Genomic DNA, 16,449 nt, shown 5'->3' with positions numbered 1-16,449 from the left:
GTGTGCACTTTCTTCTGGAATTCCAGTTGTTTCTTCCAAATACATGCACAATCACAAATTAAGATTTTTCTGAGTGGAGGGTGTTTCTAACATGGTTGTCTTAATGGGAAAGGAATTCAATATTTGCCATATCTTGTTTCTTTTTGTTTCATAGCACACTTCTAAGCCTGAACTTCTCATTAGGTCACAGATAAGACAAACTGGAGCAACAAGACAAGACATGCATTGGCTTGTAGGATTGTCTTTACATCTCCCAAAGGGTTTGAAACTGGAGAATTTGTTTTCAGTAGGGAATTTGGTTAAACCAGAATGATAGCTGTCGAAAAATTCTTGTTGGTTTTTAATGTAAGCCAAATAATACATTCGATCTCCAGCTGCTTAAGTTATGAGGTCAAAGTGAACATAAATAAATTGGCTTCTTCAGTCCATCATAGCCAGTCATTTATCAGTTTCCTTAATTGTTACTTTTATTTTTTGAGATTGCAAAATAATTTTATTTCTCCCATCCATTTCCTACCCCAAACCTTTCTATATACCCTTCCTTACTCTATTTCAAATTCACGACTTCTTTCCTTATTGTTGGTATCTATGTTTCTATACATATATATGTATACATATATATTCCTAAAAACATAAACACTACCTGCTCTGTCTCTATAATCTTACTTGTGCGTATGTTTTCCAGGCTGACCATTGGGATAAACTGTTGGCATGTTTTTCCCTGGGGAAGACAATTTCACCCACACTCAGCATATTCTGGATGCCTGCAATCCTTTGTCTAGGGTTGAGGCCTTGGGGGCTTTTCCCATCCACTTTAAGGATTGTCCATTGAATGTTCTTTTGTAAGTCTATTTAAACAGAGAATTCAGTTCTACAGCCACTTTGTGGTGTTCATGCATTCAGATCATTCACATTTTACAGTGGAGAATCTGTAGCCCAGAGATCAATTCTCCAAGATAGTGTTCCTAGGAGAAACCAGGATTCACATTTGACATGCTCAGGTTGACTTGTCTGGGAATCCAGCTTTCAGCTACTCAGTGAACTTCCTATAATGGTAACTGCATGTACAGATAGTCAAAAGAAGTAAAAAAAAGTATTCTCTTCTGAATGAACATCACCAAGGTACTTCCCGATGAAGCTCTGAAACTATAGCATCTGGTCCCATTTCAAGGAAAACAGTAATTATTTGGACATAGAATAAAGTTATTTGCCAAGAGTCACGATAAAAACACTTCATACCTGTGGGCCATGCACATCGGTTCTATGAAATAACTTTCCATTTTTATTTTAGATGTATACACAGTGATGTGAAATTTCTAATTCTCCTTTAGAGCTCTTGAAGCTTCCTAATCATTCTGTGTTTCTCATGATTGTACTTTATTAGCAAATAATATGTGTAATAAAATTTTTAAGTGAGGCAGCAAAACTGCTGGTCAAATAGTGAATCTTCATTTACTTACTGCCCCCAAAAGCAGGGTAGAAACAAAGAACAGCACAGCACACAGCCTAAATGAAGCCTCAGCTCCTTCCTAGTGGATGCATTTTGAAACAAAAATGAAGAAAGCCACTCACTTTAACTCAAGAATTAAATATTTTTAGATCCTGTTTACTCACACCTTATGATGCTTTACTAATGCGGACAGGAAATTAAGCCTCCACATTTAAATTATACACCTTTGCTTTCTTTTGTCCTTTTATCTCCCCATGTCATACGTTAGTCAAGGGTTAAAGTCAGGAGTGAAAAGAAGCAATTTCAGAACCACGGGCATTGTAAAGGAAACAGGGACCTCTTTCTGATTGTAATTAAGCTCCTGGAGGGCACGCTCACAAAAAGTACTTCCCTGCTTCCTTGCTCTCCGGTCTCCACACCTTTACTTGGTTTCTGACAACTACTCCATTATGCCCAGTTCCTGGTTCTCTAATACCTAAAGGATGGAAAAAAATAGGACCCAAAGGAGTGGCCTGGAAAGAAACAACCAGAGCTTCGGAAGGAAGAGCACTGGGCAGGCTCCCTGCTCCGGCACCCTAGCAGGTTCTAGGAAGTATTTACTGGAAAACATTTCCTTGAGTAGATCCTCTCTCCTCACATTCCCTTCTGTTCTCATCTATGCTTTCCCCCCCATTTGTTTGTTTATTTTAGTTCTTGCTACAAATGGATTCCAGCCACTGTCAATTCTTCTTTTCTCCTTTTTAAATCCTTACTTATTTCAAGCAAATGCAAACCTGTTAGGCTGATCAAGGTGCTAAGAACTTGTACTCATAGATACTTATAGTCCTAGCTCCCTTTTGTAGCAAATATGTGGAAGGGGGGAAATCTGGCTTTTTACAATTCCCAGCCGCAGGACTTGTGTTCCCAGCAAAGAACGCAACATAAAGCCTGGGTCGGAAACTCCCAGAATTACTGAGGGGAGAAGAGGGGGTTTTCCAGTGATCTGTCCTTTAGGGTTTAAAAGCGCATCCTCGGGAGCGACTCTTTCATTCTGCATGAAGTTGTGAGCTACCAGAGCCCAGCGACTCCCTGAACATAGGCAGCCCGTGAGTAACTTTGTGCTGTCAGGAAACGGGGAAGGGTTGCTTGGGCATGTCTCTGACTAGGGACAGAGTGTGACTGTTAGCCACTGATTACTGAGACCTGATGCAGGCGGCCACCGCGGGGCGACTCCTGCTCTGAGTCTCTGGGTCCGGGGATCGAAAGCCGGCGTCAGGAAGGGCTCCTCCCCGCCTGCGCCGGGCTGTACGCCCAGGTGCCAATGTCTCTGGGCCACCGAGCTCAGCGCGGGTAGTAGTTGACCATGGGAGAGGCCGTGCTCCCAGCCGGTCCAAAGTGCAAGGCCGGGCTATTCCCGGACGTGCGGGGGCGGGTTGCGCGTCCCGGAGTGTCCCAGAGTCCCCGGCGCGCGAGGCGCACCTACGTGCGCACCGGAGAGCAGCGCTTACCATGGAACATGGTCTGCGGGAGGTGGGTGTAGTCATGATGACTGGGACTGCAGCAGGAGCGAGCTCTCAACACCCATAATCACGCCCTGGACCCCGGTCATCCGCCGAGTGGCCGCACGCCGGTACTGGGCAGGACAGTCTCGGCAGCTGGCTCCTCTCACCCACGCCGCGCCTAGTCCATCCATCCCAGGAGAGGCCGCATGCATCACCCGCTGGCCAGGCGCTCTGACTTTGCCATAACTTCCGTAGGCACTGCCGGCAGAGTAGGCAGGGTACTTTCAGTTTCTACTTTGCGCTGGGTCTTCAGGTTCAATGTTTGGGTTTTATACCCTTAGCGTCTTCCCCATGCACCTGGACCAGGATCAGTGGTCGCTGCGAATTTCGAAAGTACCTCAGGAGAAGCCAGCTGGCCTTCTGGATCAGAGAGATTCGGCTAACAGGCTTTCCAAATGACTTCTAACCGCTTTGGCAAGCCTGGGAGACTGGGAGCTAAAACCACCGGTTGATAATATGTCCACAGAAGCCGCAAGTGTGCAGCAGTGTGAAGGCTCGCAATTGCAAGTCAGTTCCACTGAGGAGGCGTCGCTGCTTCTGCCGCTGATGTGGCTGACGTTGCCAAGTCATCTTAAAAAAAAAAAAAAGGAAGTGAAGAACGATTAAGAGGGTCACGCCCTCTGCCCCTCCAAGCTCTCTAACTAGTTTCTTTCCTTCTTGTCTTCTGTGCAATGCACCTGCTCAGGTGGGACTTTAAGGAAAAATAATTCTTGTGAGCTCACCTAGTATAGTTGGTCAGTGGTATTTTAGAAAATTAAAACTTGTTAGGTAGGGGACGTAGAAGTTACTCATAGTGATTGCTAACTAACCCCACAGGTGCGTTTACCTGACATGACTAATGAACTATCTATCTTGATTACTTTATTGAAAAAAAAAATTTGTAGTAGGTGTGAGTCACCGAAGTGAATCCTAACTTACGGCTGTTTCTCATAAGCAGCAGGGACCTTGCTCAGGTGAAGGTGGGTAGAGCAAACCAACAGCAGATAAGACCAGAGATCGCGCTGATGGTTCCCATTTATCTAGCATCTGCTCTAGGCCACTACTGTGGTGAGCATTTTACATGTGCTGTGGCATCAGAAGCTTTCTGTGAGGCATACCATTTTCTTATCTGCAGTTCAAAGACAGATGTGGGAACAGAGGCTTTCTTGAACAGAGCTAAGTTAACACAATTGGCCTGATTAGGACAAAAATCCTCCTGCAGACTGGCTTCAAAGTCTGCTTCCATCCTCCCCTGTGTAAGAAAATTTTATGAATCCTGCAGTGTAGACACTAGGATACTTAGAAGGAAGGTGACTTTGGAGTGGTGGGTATGCCCTTGAGTCTCTAAGGAGTCTTGGGAAGGTTTCTGGAGTTTGTGGTTCCTAAACTGACATCTATCTGAACAAGATCAGACTCGGAGCTGGTACAGAAAGAGCTTCAAAACTCTCTGTGGTGTAACAGTAAAAAGAAGCAAAGGGGAAGGAGTGAGAAGGGACCGGCTCTGTGCTCGAGTGTGAAATGAAGAGTTTCAAACCTAGCTCTTGGCTGTGCATTCTGCTGGTACTATTATTGTTCACATTCAATCTGTAAACCCGTGCTGTTAGTGCTCTTCCCGAATAAATTTACCAGGTGACTACAGAGGCTGATTAAGGAGGTTTCCACAGTCTCTCTTGCCTACAACAACCCTTTCATCCTTCTCATAGCATCGGGGAATTTGAGTGCAGGTATCATTTGATTACTTGGAAATTTCACATAATAAACCCTGATCACTCTTCCTTGTCGCTGCTCCCTGTTTCTGTGTTCCTTCATGAGTTGGGCCCTGTTCTCTTGGGTCCTGACTCATCTTCACTGCAGCCACTGGCCTTTCCCCCCTGTTCCCCAGACAGCTCCCCTCCACTGAGAGGGATATGACTAGAATCCAGTATTGCCGTGGGACAAGAACTATGGCGGTGAGAAAATGATTCAAGGAAGGACAATAAAGATATGCACAAAAGCAGGCAGAGAAATCAAGGAAAACAGGGGAGAGGCGGCAAATGAAGTCAGGAAACCAGGCCGAGTGGGAAAACCCACGCACTTCCAAAAATGTCACCGAAATTTAGGAAGTAGAAAAAGAAGAGGTTGCAGCGACTGTTAAAAATTAATTCCATAAACATGCCTAGGTCTGTGATAAAAATACGAAACTCCCTGGCCTTGGGGTTGAAGCAGTAACAAGCTGCTCTTGTTCTGAGCTTTCTTTTCCCCCTTTATACTGTCGGGCTTTTGGGGGTAGAGTCAAAGAATGTCTATCAACAAAGAACCAAAGGGGAAATTGTTTCCTTCCTGGTGCAGTCACCATAAAGACGGACAGAACGAGACTGGTGCATAGGCAAACCCTGAGAAGCAGGGGAAAACAGAGGGCTGGAAGAGGAAAATCACTTTTTTTATAGGACTCTGTCTGTTCCTAAGTATTAAGAGTGTCTTCTAAAGAAAATATTTTGAAAGCATTTGGAATTTTAAAGGTCATTTTTAAATGAACACTATTGAACCATATCATATTATGGGAGGATTCTGAGAAAATTAGTGTCATTTCAAAAGAATCAATAGAGATTCCTAAGTCTGTTGTTTGCTTTGTAGTATAGACTGAACATACTGGTGGACAAGGATAAGTGTTTTATGAAATTTTAGAATGCTGATGGTGGAGTAAGTGAAGTAAGAAGCCAGGCCTGGTGATGCAGACCTGCAATTCCAGCTATTCAAGAGTCAAAGACAGAAGTAAATTTTCAGTTCCTGCTTTGTAAAATTAGTGAGACCATGTCTTTAAAATAACAGAGTAAAAAGATATAGCTCCAATATTGAGAGCTTGTTTAATTTGCATGAACCCATAGGCTCCATCCCCAGTATCATAAGAAGAAGAAGGAGAAGAAGAAAAGAAATAAGACAGTTATAAAAAATGATTAACACTGAATAATAGGAAATACTAAAATAAATGATAGGATGCTGATTTAAGAGAGAAAATTATTAAGGTTAGCAAATGTCTTTTTAACTTTTACACTTTACAATCATTAATCAAATAGTCAATTATTAATCTCTTTGTTGCCCAGGCCTGCCTTGAACGGGCACTCTGTATTTAAGCCTCCTGACTATTGAGATTCTATGCATATACCAACTTCCACAATGAAAATTTACTTTTTGACTAATTATCTATACTCATTTTATTATTTTATTTTTCCTGACCAAATAGGACATCTATCTATCTATCTATCTATCTATCTATCTATCTATCTATCTATCTATCTATCTATCGATCGATCGATCTATCTACATATCTGTGCTCTCTGAGATCTAAACTTTTATGTTGTTCAAGGGCATTTGCTGAAGTTTCTATGACTTAATATTTGAGGTAAAAAGATTAAAATAGTAAATATTTCAAACACACAGAGATGCATAGCTTCTGGGACCTATGGTTTTTTTGGTTGTTGTTTGTTTGTTTGTTTTTTCGAGACAGGATTTCTCTGTGTAGCTTTGGTGCCTGTCCTGGAACTAGGTCTTGTAGATCAGGCTGGCCTCAAACTCAGTGAGATCCACATGGCTGTTCTGCTTCCTGATTGCTGGGAATAAAGGTCGGCATCACCACTGCTTAACTGGACCTATGTTTTGAGAGATCCATTCTTGGCCTACTGTTATGGCCATAGATAATTCAAACTATATTTGGACAAGGAGACTCTTCACTTTTTCTTGAGCTTCATGAATTTAAAGGTTGAGTTGACGATGCATGCTCACACGAATAGTAATACATGTATTTAAGGTGGCTTTATATGGGAAAAATGATTTCAAATGTGTCATTTAAAAACTCAGTGTGTTATGAGAAAGAAAATGTGAGACACTATTTTAACCAGGGAGTAAAAGGATTCTAAGACCATTTTATTAAGAAATGAGTATACAAGGGTATTAATCTACCCTTTCAAGAGGAAAACTGCAATAATTTCCTGACCTATAATTTCAAATAAGATATGAGTTTTATTTATTTTCACAGAATTAATTTTGGACATTAGTAAATGATATTTGAGCCTCTATTTATGTGTCATAATTTTTTTCTTGTTACATTCCTGAATAAATCATAAATTGACAATGCTACTACATTTATATTTGATAATATTCAGCTTGGAATTTCTAATTATACTCATAACCAGGACATATTTTTCTTTACATCACTTGTGAGATTCAGCTAATTTTGTCAGATTTTACCAGTTTCACAAAAGGAGCTGAAAACTATGTTTTCTAAAACTCTGTAAAAATGTCCCATGAAACTATTCATTTTTTGGAAGACATGCTGGAGTTCGAGAATAAACATATTCAGTTAAATGGAATGAAGTCCAAGGATAGGGCCAAATCCACAGAGTGTGAGAAAGAGGGGGGCTGGAGCACATGTCCCCTTGTTCTGCTTTGTCCTGAAGACAGCCACACAAATGGAGCAGGTAGGTCTACCTGGAGGGCATGGAAGTGAGGGAATAGAGTGGGGAAATTTTCAGAGATGTTTGGTTATGATGAAAACAGTGGCCCCAGATTTCAGAAACGGACACATAGGAAGTTTTCAGTTTTGAGACGTGTCGAAGCATATCTGCATTTTAAATGGCAAAATTAGGTTCTGCAATAGTGGGAAGAATAGACTCAAGAAACTGAACTTACCCAATACTTTTCCTACCCTCCAGCTTAATTTCAGGCTTTTATAATTTTCAGCAACCAGAGTCTGCTATGTAACAGTAGTTTTACAACACTTTGAGATATCCCCTGAAGACTCAGACACTGTAGGCACAGGTATTGCTTGGTCAAGTATTGCTTATGTTACCTTTTAGAAGGCGCAGCTGCAGAGTAAGAAGTTTGCTTTACTTAGTTCGTTTGTGTGCTAATGAATATGTGGTTGAGAGCTGGGGCTTTTACAATAACTTTAGATCTGGGAAGGGATTGTGCCTTAAATCTCTGCCTTTATAAAAGGCTAGTCAATGAAATTGTACCTAAAACATTTTTTCCTTGGAAGGAGTTTGGAGAATATAGAAAATGTTTTGCTGAAAGCACTCAGTGATGTCCTTCTGCGCTGCCCAGCTACTGTTTGAAGATATGGTGCTGTTGTGCACTCTCGGACAGCCGCTGCGATACCATTCAGTCTAGAGCCTTTTGAGTCAGTAGATTGCTTCCAGAATCACATGCTATACCCACTTATGTCTGTGGGTAGATGGAGACCTCAGGTGAACAAGTCTTGACCTGCTTTGATCACAGAGATCAGAACTCTGAGTGAAGTTATGCTAATATCTAGGAATGTTAGAATCCCAACTACTGACTGGCAATTATATGCCTAAGATTCTGGTGCAAGTCAGTCCTCACACTTAGCAGAAATTTAAATATTCTCTGTTATGGAAAGCTATCTCATTTAAATACTTCTATTGTCACATTAGAGAGAGGTCAGCTTGATTTTCTTCTCTCTTCATTAAACCAGGTTTATTCCAAAAAGTGTGTCATTACTTTAGATTCTTGGGATAATCACAACCTCTTATATATGATGTGGATGACAATAATGACATTAGTAAAGCAGTCTAGAGAGATATTGTACCTCCATGAGTTCTTAGGTACTGCCATCACACCATGATATGTGTCAGTTATCTGGCACCCTAACTGCCATGAATGTAAGAACCCAAAACAAACTAAATTTTCAAGAGACAGAAATACTAAGTGACTGAACCTTTGGTGACAGAAAATGATTTCTATATACAGAGAGTGGGGCATGACATAATGCTGGAATATTATGTCCTCTGAAGAGGTAGTTGTTTACTTTGATTTCCTGTGTCTTCAATTAAATTAGTTATTATCTTGATATTTAACTAGAAGTTTTCTAGTCATGTCTCTCCCATTATATTTGTTGTGGTGTGTGTGTGTGTGTGTGTGTGTGTGTGATTTGCTTCCTTTAAAGTGTTAACATGTATACCTTTCATTCTCTAAACCCTTAATTGAAATCTAGGGCTGCAGGAATGGCCATTAGGTAAATTCTTGATGTGAAAGTATGAGACCCTGAGCTAGGGTTCATAGACAATGGTGGTGGCCTGTGTCCAGTGCTTCTGTCATGAGAAGGGAAACAGAGACAGGAGAATCCCTTGGAAGCTTATGAGCCAGCTAGCCTGGCTGTGTACATAAGGAGACAGCAAGAGAGTGTCTCAGAAAAGGAGGGAGCCAGGTACTGACTGCTCAGGGCCTCTGGTCTGCACAAGCGCTGTCACATAGCATACCCTCAGACACACACACATACACACACCAACACTTACACACACACAAACATACATAGACACAAACACACACACACAAAGGTAAATTTTAAATAATTTGTTTGTTAAAAGTGAGGTCTCAACTTGGTTGGGCAGTCTGGGCACAGGATGCAGGTTGGGGGCAGGACTAAAAAGAAGAAAAGAAATTAATATTATTATTAAAAAAGAAGAAAAAACATCTTTTTGATGATAATTGTAAGCTAAACCAGATTACTAAATTTCTAAAACAAATTTTATGAAAATTTGAAGCCATTTACCAAAAACAAATTTTTGCTTTCTTCATAATCATCTACTTGATTTATGTGAGCTTTTATATATTTATCTTCTGCTTTATTTACATGCCTGTATGTACTAAAATTAGACTAAAACACTTAAAGGCCCAATAAATCAAACATTATTGTATGCACTGGTTTATTGAACAGGCAAGAATAAAGCAATGCCCACAACTATAGGGATTTGCCAGCATTTGCTAGTGCTAGCGCTTTTTTAAACCAATGATTCTGAAAATAAAGCCTAAATGTAACCAAACCAAATAAAAAAAAAAAAACAAAATAGAGGATTATTAAGAACTTAAAAAGAAAAAAAGCTAAAAAAATAGTTCTTAGTATCTACGAAACAGTTGAATTCTGGTTAAATTCTCAGTTTTGAAGCTGGTATTTCAATCTGGGCAGGAGCTACAGCGTTCTTTTATGACTTTATTATTCCCATGATTATTTTAAAAATCTTTTGTCTTACTGGCCTGGATTAGATTTGGTACAATTATTTCTTTATTATTATTATTTTAAAATGAGATCGTCGTTGAATTTCAACTTGCCAAAAAAGATAAACTCCATCTTACTTAGAATAACATCTTTTACCTCTAAACCCCTTCATTAGCAGTATATTTTTTTTCATTTTTTTTTATCCTAGGCCTGACTCTTTTTTTTTTTATTTTTACTTTTTTTTTCCACTTCACATTTTTCTCGCCCCATCCCCCCTCCCCCCTCCCCCCATCCCACCCCACCCCTATGTTCCCATTTTTTGTCCGGCAAAATTTTACAAACCATGCTGGATATGATGCTGTTAATCTAAACCAGTCTTTTGTTTTCAGTGTCTGGAAACAAAATTAGTGATGTCATGACAGTGAAGACAGTTCAAGGTCTCTCTCTCTTTGTATGGAAGAGACCAAAAACTTCAACTCTGTATATATATAAAAAATATATTCTAAGTCTTCATGTTGGTATTTCCTCTTCAGGATATTATAAATGGAGAGCCCTTGGGGAGATATATAATTCATAAGCAATAAAGAGAAAAGGAAAACAGCAAAAAAAAAAAAAAAAAAGATAAACTCCATGACGAACCCGTTCTTGAAAGCAAACCTTTTCAGTGTCTGTCTTCTAGTTATTTCCCTTCTTGGGGCACAGCTAATTCAATGCAGCCTATCAGCAGATGGAATTAACTGGAACTTTGCTCCCCTGTGGAATTAAACAGCAACTTAAACACTAATGCATTTCTGAGGGACCCTCTTGCCCAGGCTCTGGTCTCTCCTACTTCCACTGAGATGCAGAAACAACCTCTCTGGACTCTTCTTGTGCAGATAGTGCATAGCAATAAAGACCATACAGCAAAGACACACACTGTCGATGTGACACCTTTCATTGGCCTGTGAATTCCTTGACAACTCTAAATATACCGTAACTATACAAGGGACTTCCATCATCTTGTGTTTCATTTATCAGGTTCATTTCTCTCTTTGGGAATAAAGATGGACTATCATTTGCCTGTCCGTTCTGGCCCTTTGAATTCAGCACAGCTAACCGAATAACACTATGTGCCATGCAATATTCCAGTTGAGCAACTACTTCAGTGTACAATAAAGAAAAACAAATTCTGCTTGATTATATTCATTTAAGGGTTAAATATGGCAACAAAATTTAACCACAGAATCAAAATGTAGTTCCCGTTTAGCTATAATTTATAGATTAAGTAATATTAAAGGCCCAAAATGTCAAAGTGCTCACAAAATTTCTGTGAATTCCCTATGATTTAGATTTTCAGGTTGCACTTTTTAAATTTTCACTATTTAAAACGTAAAACTATTACCTTGATTGTAACAAACATTCTGATACCATATTGCACATCACCCCCATAAAAATATATATTAACCCAAAAAAGATCACATTCCATATAATGGTTTCACAGTCTGCTGTGTTTGGCCATCAGTCTCCAGATTGCTGCTTCATGTTGTTTTATAGTCTTATTTGAAGGAATCCACATAATAAAAGTGGATCTCAGGATGCTCATTACATTAGACTTCAGTTTTTGTTACTAGACTCTTCTGTCATATACTGTTTTTTTTTCACTTAATTTTTATGAAGTCATAACTTTCTTCCTCTGAAAATATTGACTTTATCTCAATTATATTCTGTTGTACATAATCACTTATTTTAACTCTTGATCCTTATGCAGCTCTTATAGATTATAAATACAAATAGTATTTCAAACTATAACTTCTAAGGGAAGTTGAAATTATGTTTAACGTTTTTATTTTTTTCTTGTAGCATCCTCCAAAAGACATATGTAATATGAAAATGCTTTATTCTAAAGTGACTTAAATGACAATATTTCCTCTGATGGTTATTTAATCAGTTGCATGATTGGGCTCATTTGTTTTAAAAATACTTATTTAAAATGGGAGTTACACAGAAATGCAGGCAGCAGAATTTTTGTGTGGAAAGTTCCTTCTGTTTTGCATTTTTGAGCCCAATTTGCAAATACTTTCCCATATGTGAAAATGTCTTTTTTGTGACTTGTAGAGAACCAATAATTTTTAAACTAAAACTTTATTACAGATCAGTTAGTTTGGATACAGTCTTTTAAATTGTCTTTGATGCTTTTTTTACATGATTTTACTCAACATGAATGAAGCATGTTATACCCTTCATTTCCATTAATGTCACATTCCTAAACTATTCCAATTTTATACTTCTATTTTTTTATTTCTTTATGTTTTTCTGTCTGCCTATGCACTATGATGTTTCCATTCGGCAGGGCTGCTTTTAACACCATACTTGAATGATGCTCTTTCTATGTCACATGATCCACCCTGATGTCTTTAACCACAGCCTTAGATGTAAGCTACCTTCTGCATTTCCAGATTAGTCATCCATGGGTGGTTCCAACAAGCTAGGGTGTGCTATGCCTAGACATCCCAGAGAGTTCCGAAGCTCAACATATACAAACATGCACTCTGCTGACCTCCTTCTCCAGACTCTACGCCCTCCCCTAGTATGTAGTTCAGCTCCAGTTATCACCCTGGTTCTAAGCATGGAAACAGTGAAAGGAACTCCTCTAGCCTCTGATAGCCGCTGTTTGGTGGTATCATCCTTTCTCATTAACTGTTGCTGCTTTGGGCTAGGCTTTCATCTAGCTATCTAAATATAAAACTTATAATTTTCTGAGAAATCACCATACAGATATCCAAAGGGGCTTTATCAGTTTGCACTCTCACCAGCAATGCAGGAGTGTTCCCTTTACCCCACATCTTCTCCAGCATAAGTTTTCATCAATGCTTTTGATTTTAGCCATTATGACAAGTGTAAGATGGAATCTCAGAGGTGTTTTGATTTGGATTTTTTCTGATGGCTAAGGATGTTGAGCATTTCCTTAGGTGTCTTTCAACCTTTTGAGATTCGTCTGTTGAGAGCTCTCTGTTTAGGTCTGTACTTAATTTTTTCCTGGATTATTTGTTCTTGTTATTGATGTCAAGTTTCTTGAGTTCTTTGCATATTTTGGATCAATCCTCTGCCTTATATGGGGTTGGTGAAGATATTTTCCCATTCTTTAGGCTACTGTGCTACCTCAAGAGCCAGCAATACCACTTTGGGTTACATACCCAAATGAAGCTCATTCATACCACAAGGACATGTGCTCAACTATGTTCATAGCAACATTACATGTAATAGCCACAACCTGGAAACAACCTACATGTAACCAGAGACCGCTCTTTCATTCCTGGCCACTCAGACCTGAATAATCATACAGAAATTATATTAATTACAATGCTGCTGGTGTGGGAGGTCCTTCTGTCTATGTGTTGCTTTTATTGGTTAATCAATAAAGAACTGACTTGGCCTATAGCATGGAAAGAGGAGAACAGAGTCAGAGAGACACCATGGAGCTGCCAGAGTCAGACATGCTGAAAGCTGGTAGGCCACTGCCATGTGGTGATACACAGATTAATAGAGATGGGTTAAATTAAATTGTAAGAGCAAAGGACATTGGCGCTGGGCTCTGATTCTTCTGCATGGACGGGCTCTGTGGGAGCCTTCTCAGCTTGGTCGATCACCTTCCTGGACCTGGGGGGAGTTGGGAGGACCTTGGACTTAGCATAGAGTGGGGAACCCTGATGGCTCCTTGGCCTTGAGAGGGAGGGAGGGGAGGTATGGGTGGAGGGAAGGGGAGGGAAGGGGGAGAAGGAGGGGAGGGAAGGGGGAGGAGGAGCGGAGGGAGGGGGTAGGAGGAGGGAAGGAGATGGAAATTTTTAAATATAAAAAAAATAAACCATGAGAAAAAAAAAAGGAAAAAAAAATAAAAAAAATAAAAAAAAATAAAAATGGAAAAAAAAAGAGTTAGCCAATAAAAAGTTAGAGCTAAGGGGCCAAGCAGTGTTTTAATCAATATAGTTTCTCTGTGGTTACTTTGGTTCTGGGCAGAGGAAGAACAAGTGGCCCCTCCTCCAACACACTGCTTTGCCAATAGCATAGGCATACTCCTGGCTAACTCTTATATTTTAAATTAACTCATTTCTATTAATCTATGTATTTCCGTGAGCCTGTGGCCTAATTTTAAGGTTTTCTGGCATCTTTCTCCTTTAGCAGCCACATGGCATCTCCTTGACTCTGCTTATTTCTCTTTCTATCTCTGTTTGGATTTCTCACTTAGCTACTAAGCCATTGGCTGAAACAGCTTTATGCATTATCCAATAAAAGCAACACATATGCAGAAGGACATACCACATCACCTAGATACTCCTCAAGCAAAGAATGGATAAATAAAATGTGGTACATTTACACAATGCAGTACTACACAGCAGAAAAAATTAATGACATCTTGAAATTTGCGAGAAAATGGATAGATCTAGAAAACATCATGTTGAGTGAGGTAACCCAGACCCAGAAAGACAAATATCAAATATACTCACCCATAAGTGGCTTTTGGACATAAAGCAAAGGAAAACCAGCTTACAATTCACAATCCCAGAGAACCTAGACAACAATGAAAACCCTAAGAGACACATACATGGATTTAAATAGAAAGGAGAAAAAGACAAAAATCTCTTGAGTAAATTGGGAGTATGGGGGTCACGGGAGATGGTAGAAAGGGCGGGGTAAGGAAGTGAGGGGAGCAAAGAAAAATGTGTAACATTAAAAACAATAGAAAAGAAAAGAAAAATAGCAACACACACACAAACCTTTCTAACTAAATTGTTTAAGAAAACACTGTTGTCACTTTTACAGGGCTTCCAGGTTCTAGTTTGTGCTTCTTGAACTGCATGGCACACAATATGTTTCATGGCTTATGACCTCTCCTGTCACTGGGATACTAAATCTTCATAAAAGTCTTTTAGTCAACAGGTCTATTCCATTTATCCTTAAAATTAAACTTAAGTTTTGCTCCCTTGGGTGCAATCTGTTTATGGTCATCCATATGTAACAGGTCATTTTTTCCTATCAAGTTCTTATCAGTTATATTCTGATTGTTTTGACAATTTTCCACACTGTAATATACTCAGAGAACTAGCCCTCTCATTTGCTTGTGATATATATATTGAGTGTTTGTCTTGCATTATGTATTTAATACATATCTGTTGACTAGATAGATGATTTTTGTTGCTGTGCAAGCCATATTATTAGACTTTCACAGTTCTCAAAATAAGACAGCCATCTTGTCTGTGGTTGTACACTCAATGTTTAGCATAGTACTTGAATACCCTAGGGCTCAATAAGAGTATCACATATCACATGAGAGGTGGATGCAATCATTCACTCTGGCATTATCACCTGGAAAGTAGAGTATAAATTAGGTGGACCATCCCACTTCTTGTTAATCTAAAATGTGAATTGACTCCACCTTTAAAAGACATTGAATTTGTCATATATTTGAAAGACAAATTCACTATTATATCATATTTATCTGATACCAAAGTGTTAACTAACATATAAAACTATGTTCAAAACATAGCTCTTAGGCAAGGGAAAATTGGTACCTTGTCTTTAATAACTATAAATATTTAAAAACTGTAATATATAATGATAAGACTTTCTTATAAACATTGTGTGCAGGTAGTCCTAAAATCAACTCTCTCTCTGCATGCGCGTGTGTATATAAGTTGTGTGTTCTGTAATAAAAAGATGAACTACTATAAGCCTAATAATAGAAAGACAATTAAACATGAAAAAGCTTCCTACACATAACATTCAAATGTTGCCTTTCAATACTACTACCACTACTACTACTACTACTACTACTAGTACAACTACTACTACTAGTATTACCATTAGACCATTAACTAGAATGTTTTCATTTTCACTGTAAGGGTAGCTTTGCCTTTCATGTCCCCACTCTTTCTGAAGAATAAAGAAGTCATGTCTTGGGGAGGCGATCACATCTAGAAAGCACTTCAGCTTGGCCCGGTTTTATTTGGAACACTGATTTATGGCAGCTCTTTGGTTTCAGCAGTATTTATGGTGACTGCCAGTGGTTTCTAGGTGGCCCTGTAAATACAATTTTGTAACTGCCTTGGCAGATGGAAGGTTGTATTGCAAAAACTGTGTCTATAAAACATGCTTTATAAACTATTTTAAGTGTTGTTTTGATGGTGGTTTGGAGTTTGTGTTGGAAATTATAAATTAAAATATTCCCTCAACTTGAATCACATGCATGTTAAGTTGATCACTGTCAAGATACATTCATTGATTAATAGACATTTGTATTTAGTTCTAATAATCTTCTTAAATAGCCGCATATTTTAAATACTTTGAAAGTATCTCATGCCACTCATATTTCAGTCAGGCTGTCAGGATAGAATGACCACAGGAAAAACCTTCTCTAAAACTGACCATTTATATTGTGACACAATGAATGGACAATGATGAGTCTCTGTGCGTCTCAGCCATTAATGTAGATGCTAAAATATGTTGCCACATGC

General features: G+C 39.1%; 1 protein-coding gene and 1 long non-coding RNA gene across 7 annotated transcripts in view; one reads left to right on the top strand and one right to left on the bottom strand.

The window, feature by feature from the left end:
- Nucleotides 1-3,542, bottom strand: part of Il7 (interleukin 7) — a 41,832-nt gene extending 38,290 nt beyond the window's left edge. For both annotated transcript variants that reach the window (XM_038348060.1, XM_038348061.1), the window contains exon 1: nt 2,938-3,542. In XM_038348060.1, the coding sequence (XP_038203988.1) occupies nt 2,938-2,947 (10 nt within the window). In that variant the 5' untranslated portion in view covers nt 2,948-3,542. The remainder of the gene's footprint in view (nt 1-2,937) is intronic.
- The window catches only part of LOC119826637, a 72,184-nt gene that overhangs the window by 35,297 nt on the left and 20,438 nt on the right, over nt 1-16,449 (top strand). The window lies entirely within an intron of this gene.

The sequence above is a fragment of the Arvicola amphibius genome, chromosome 11 (assembly GCF_903992535.2).
Source record: "Arvicola amphibius chromosome 11, mArvAmp1.2, whole genome shotgun sequence".
Lineage (NCBI taxonomy): Eukaryota > Metazoa > Chordata > Mammalia > Rodentia > Cricetidae > Arvicola > Arvicola amphibius.
The sequence above is the reverse complement of the archived record's forward strand: the minus strand, read 5'-3'. Positions and strand labels throughout refer to the sequence as shown.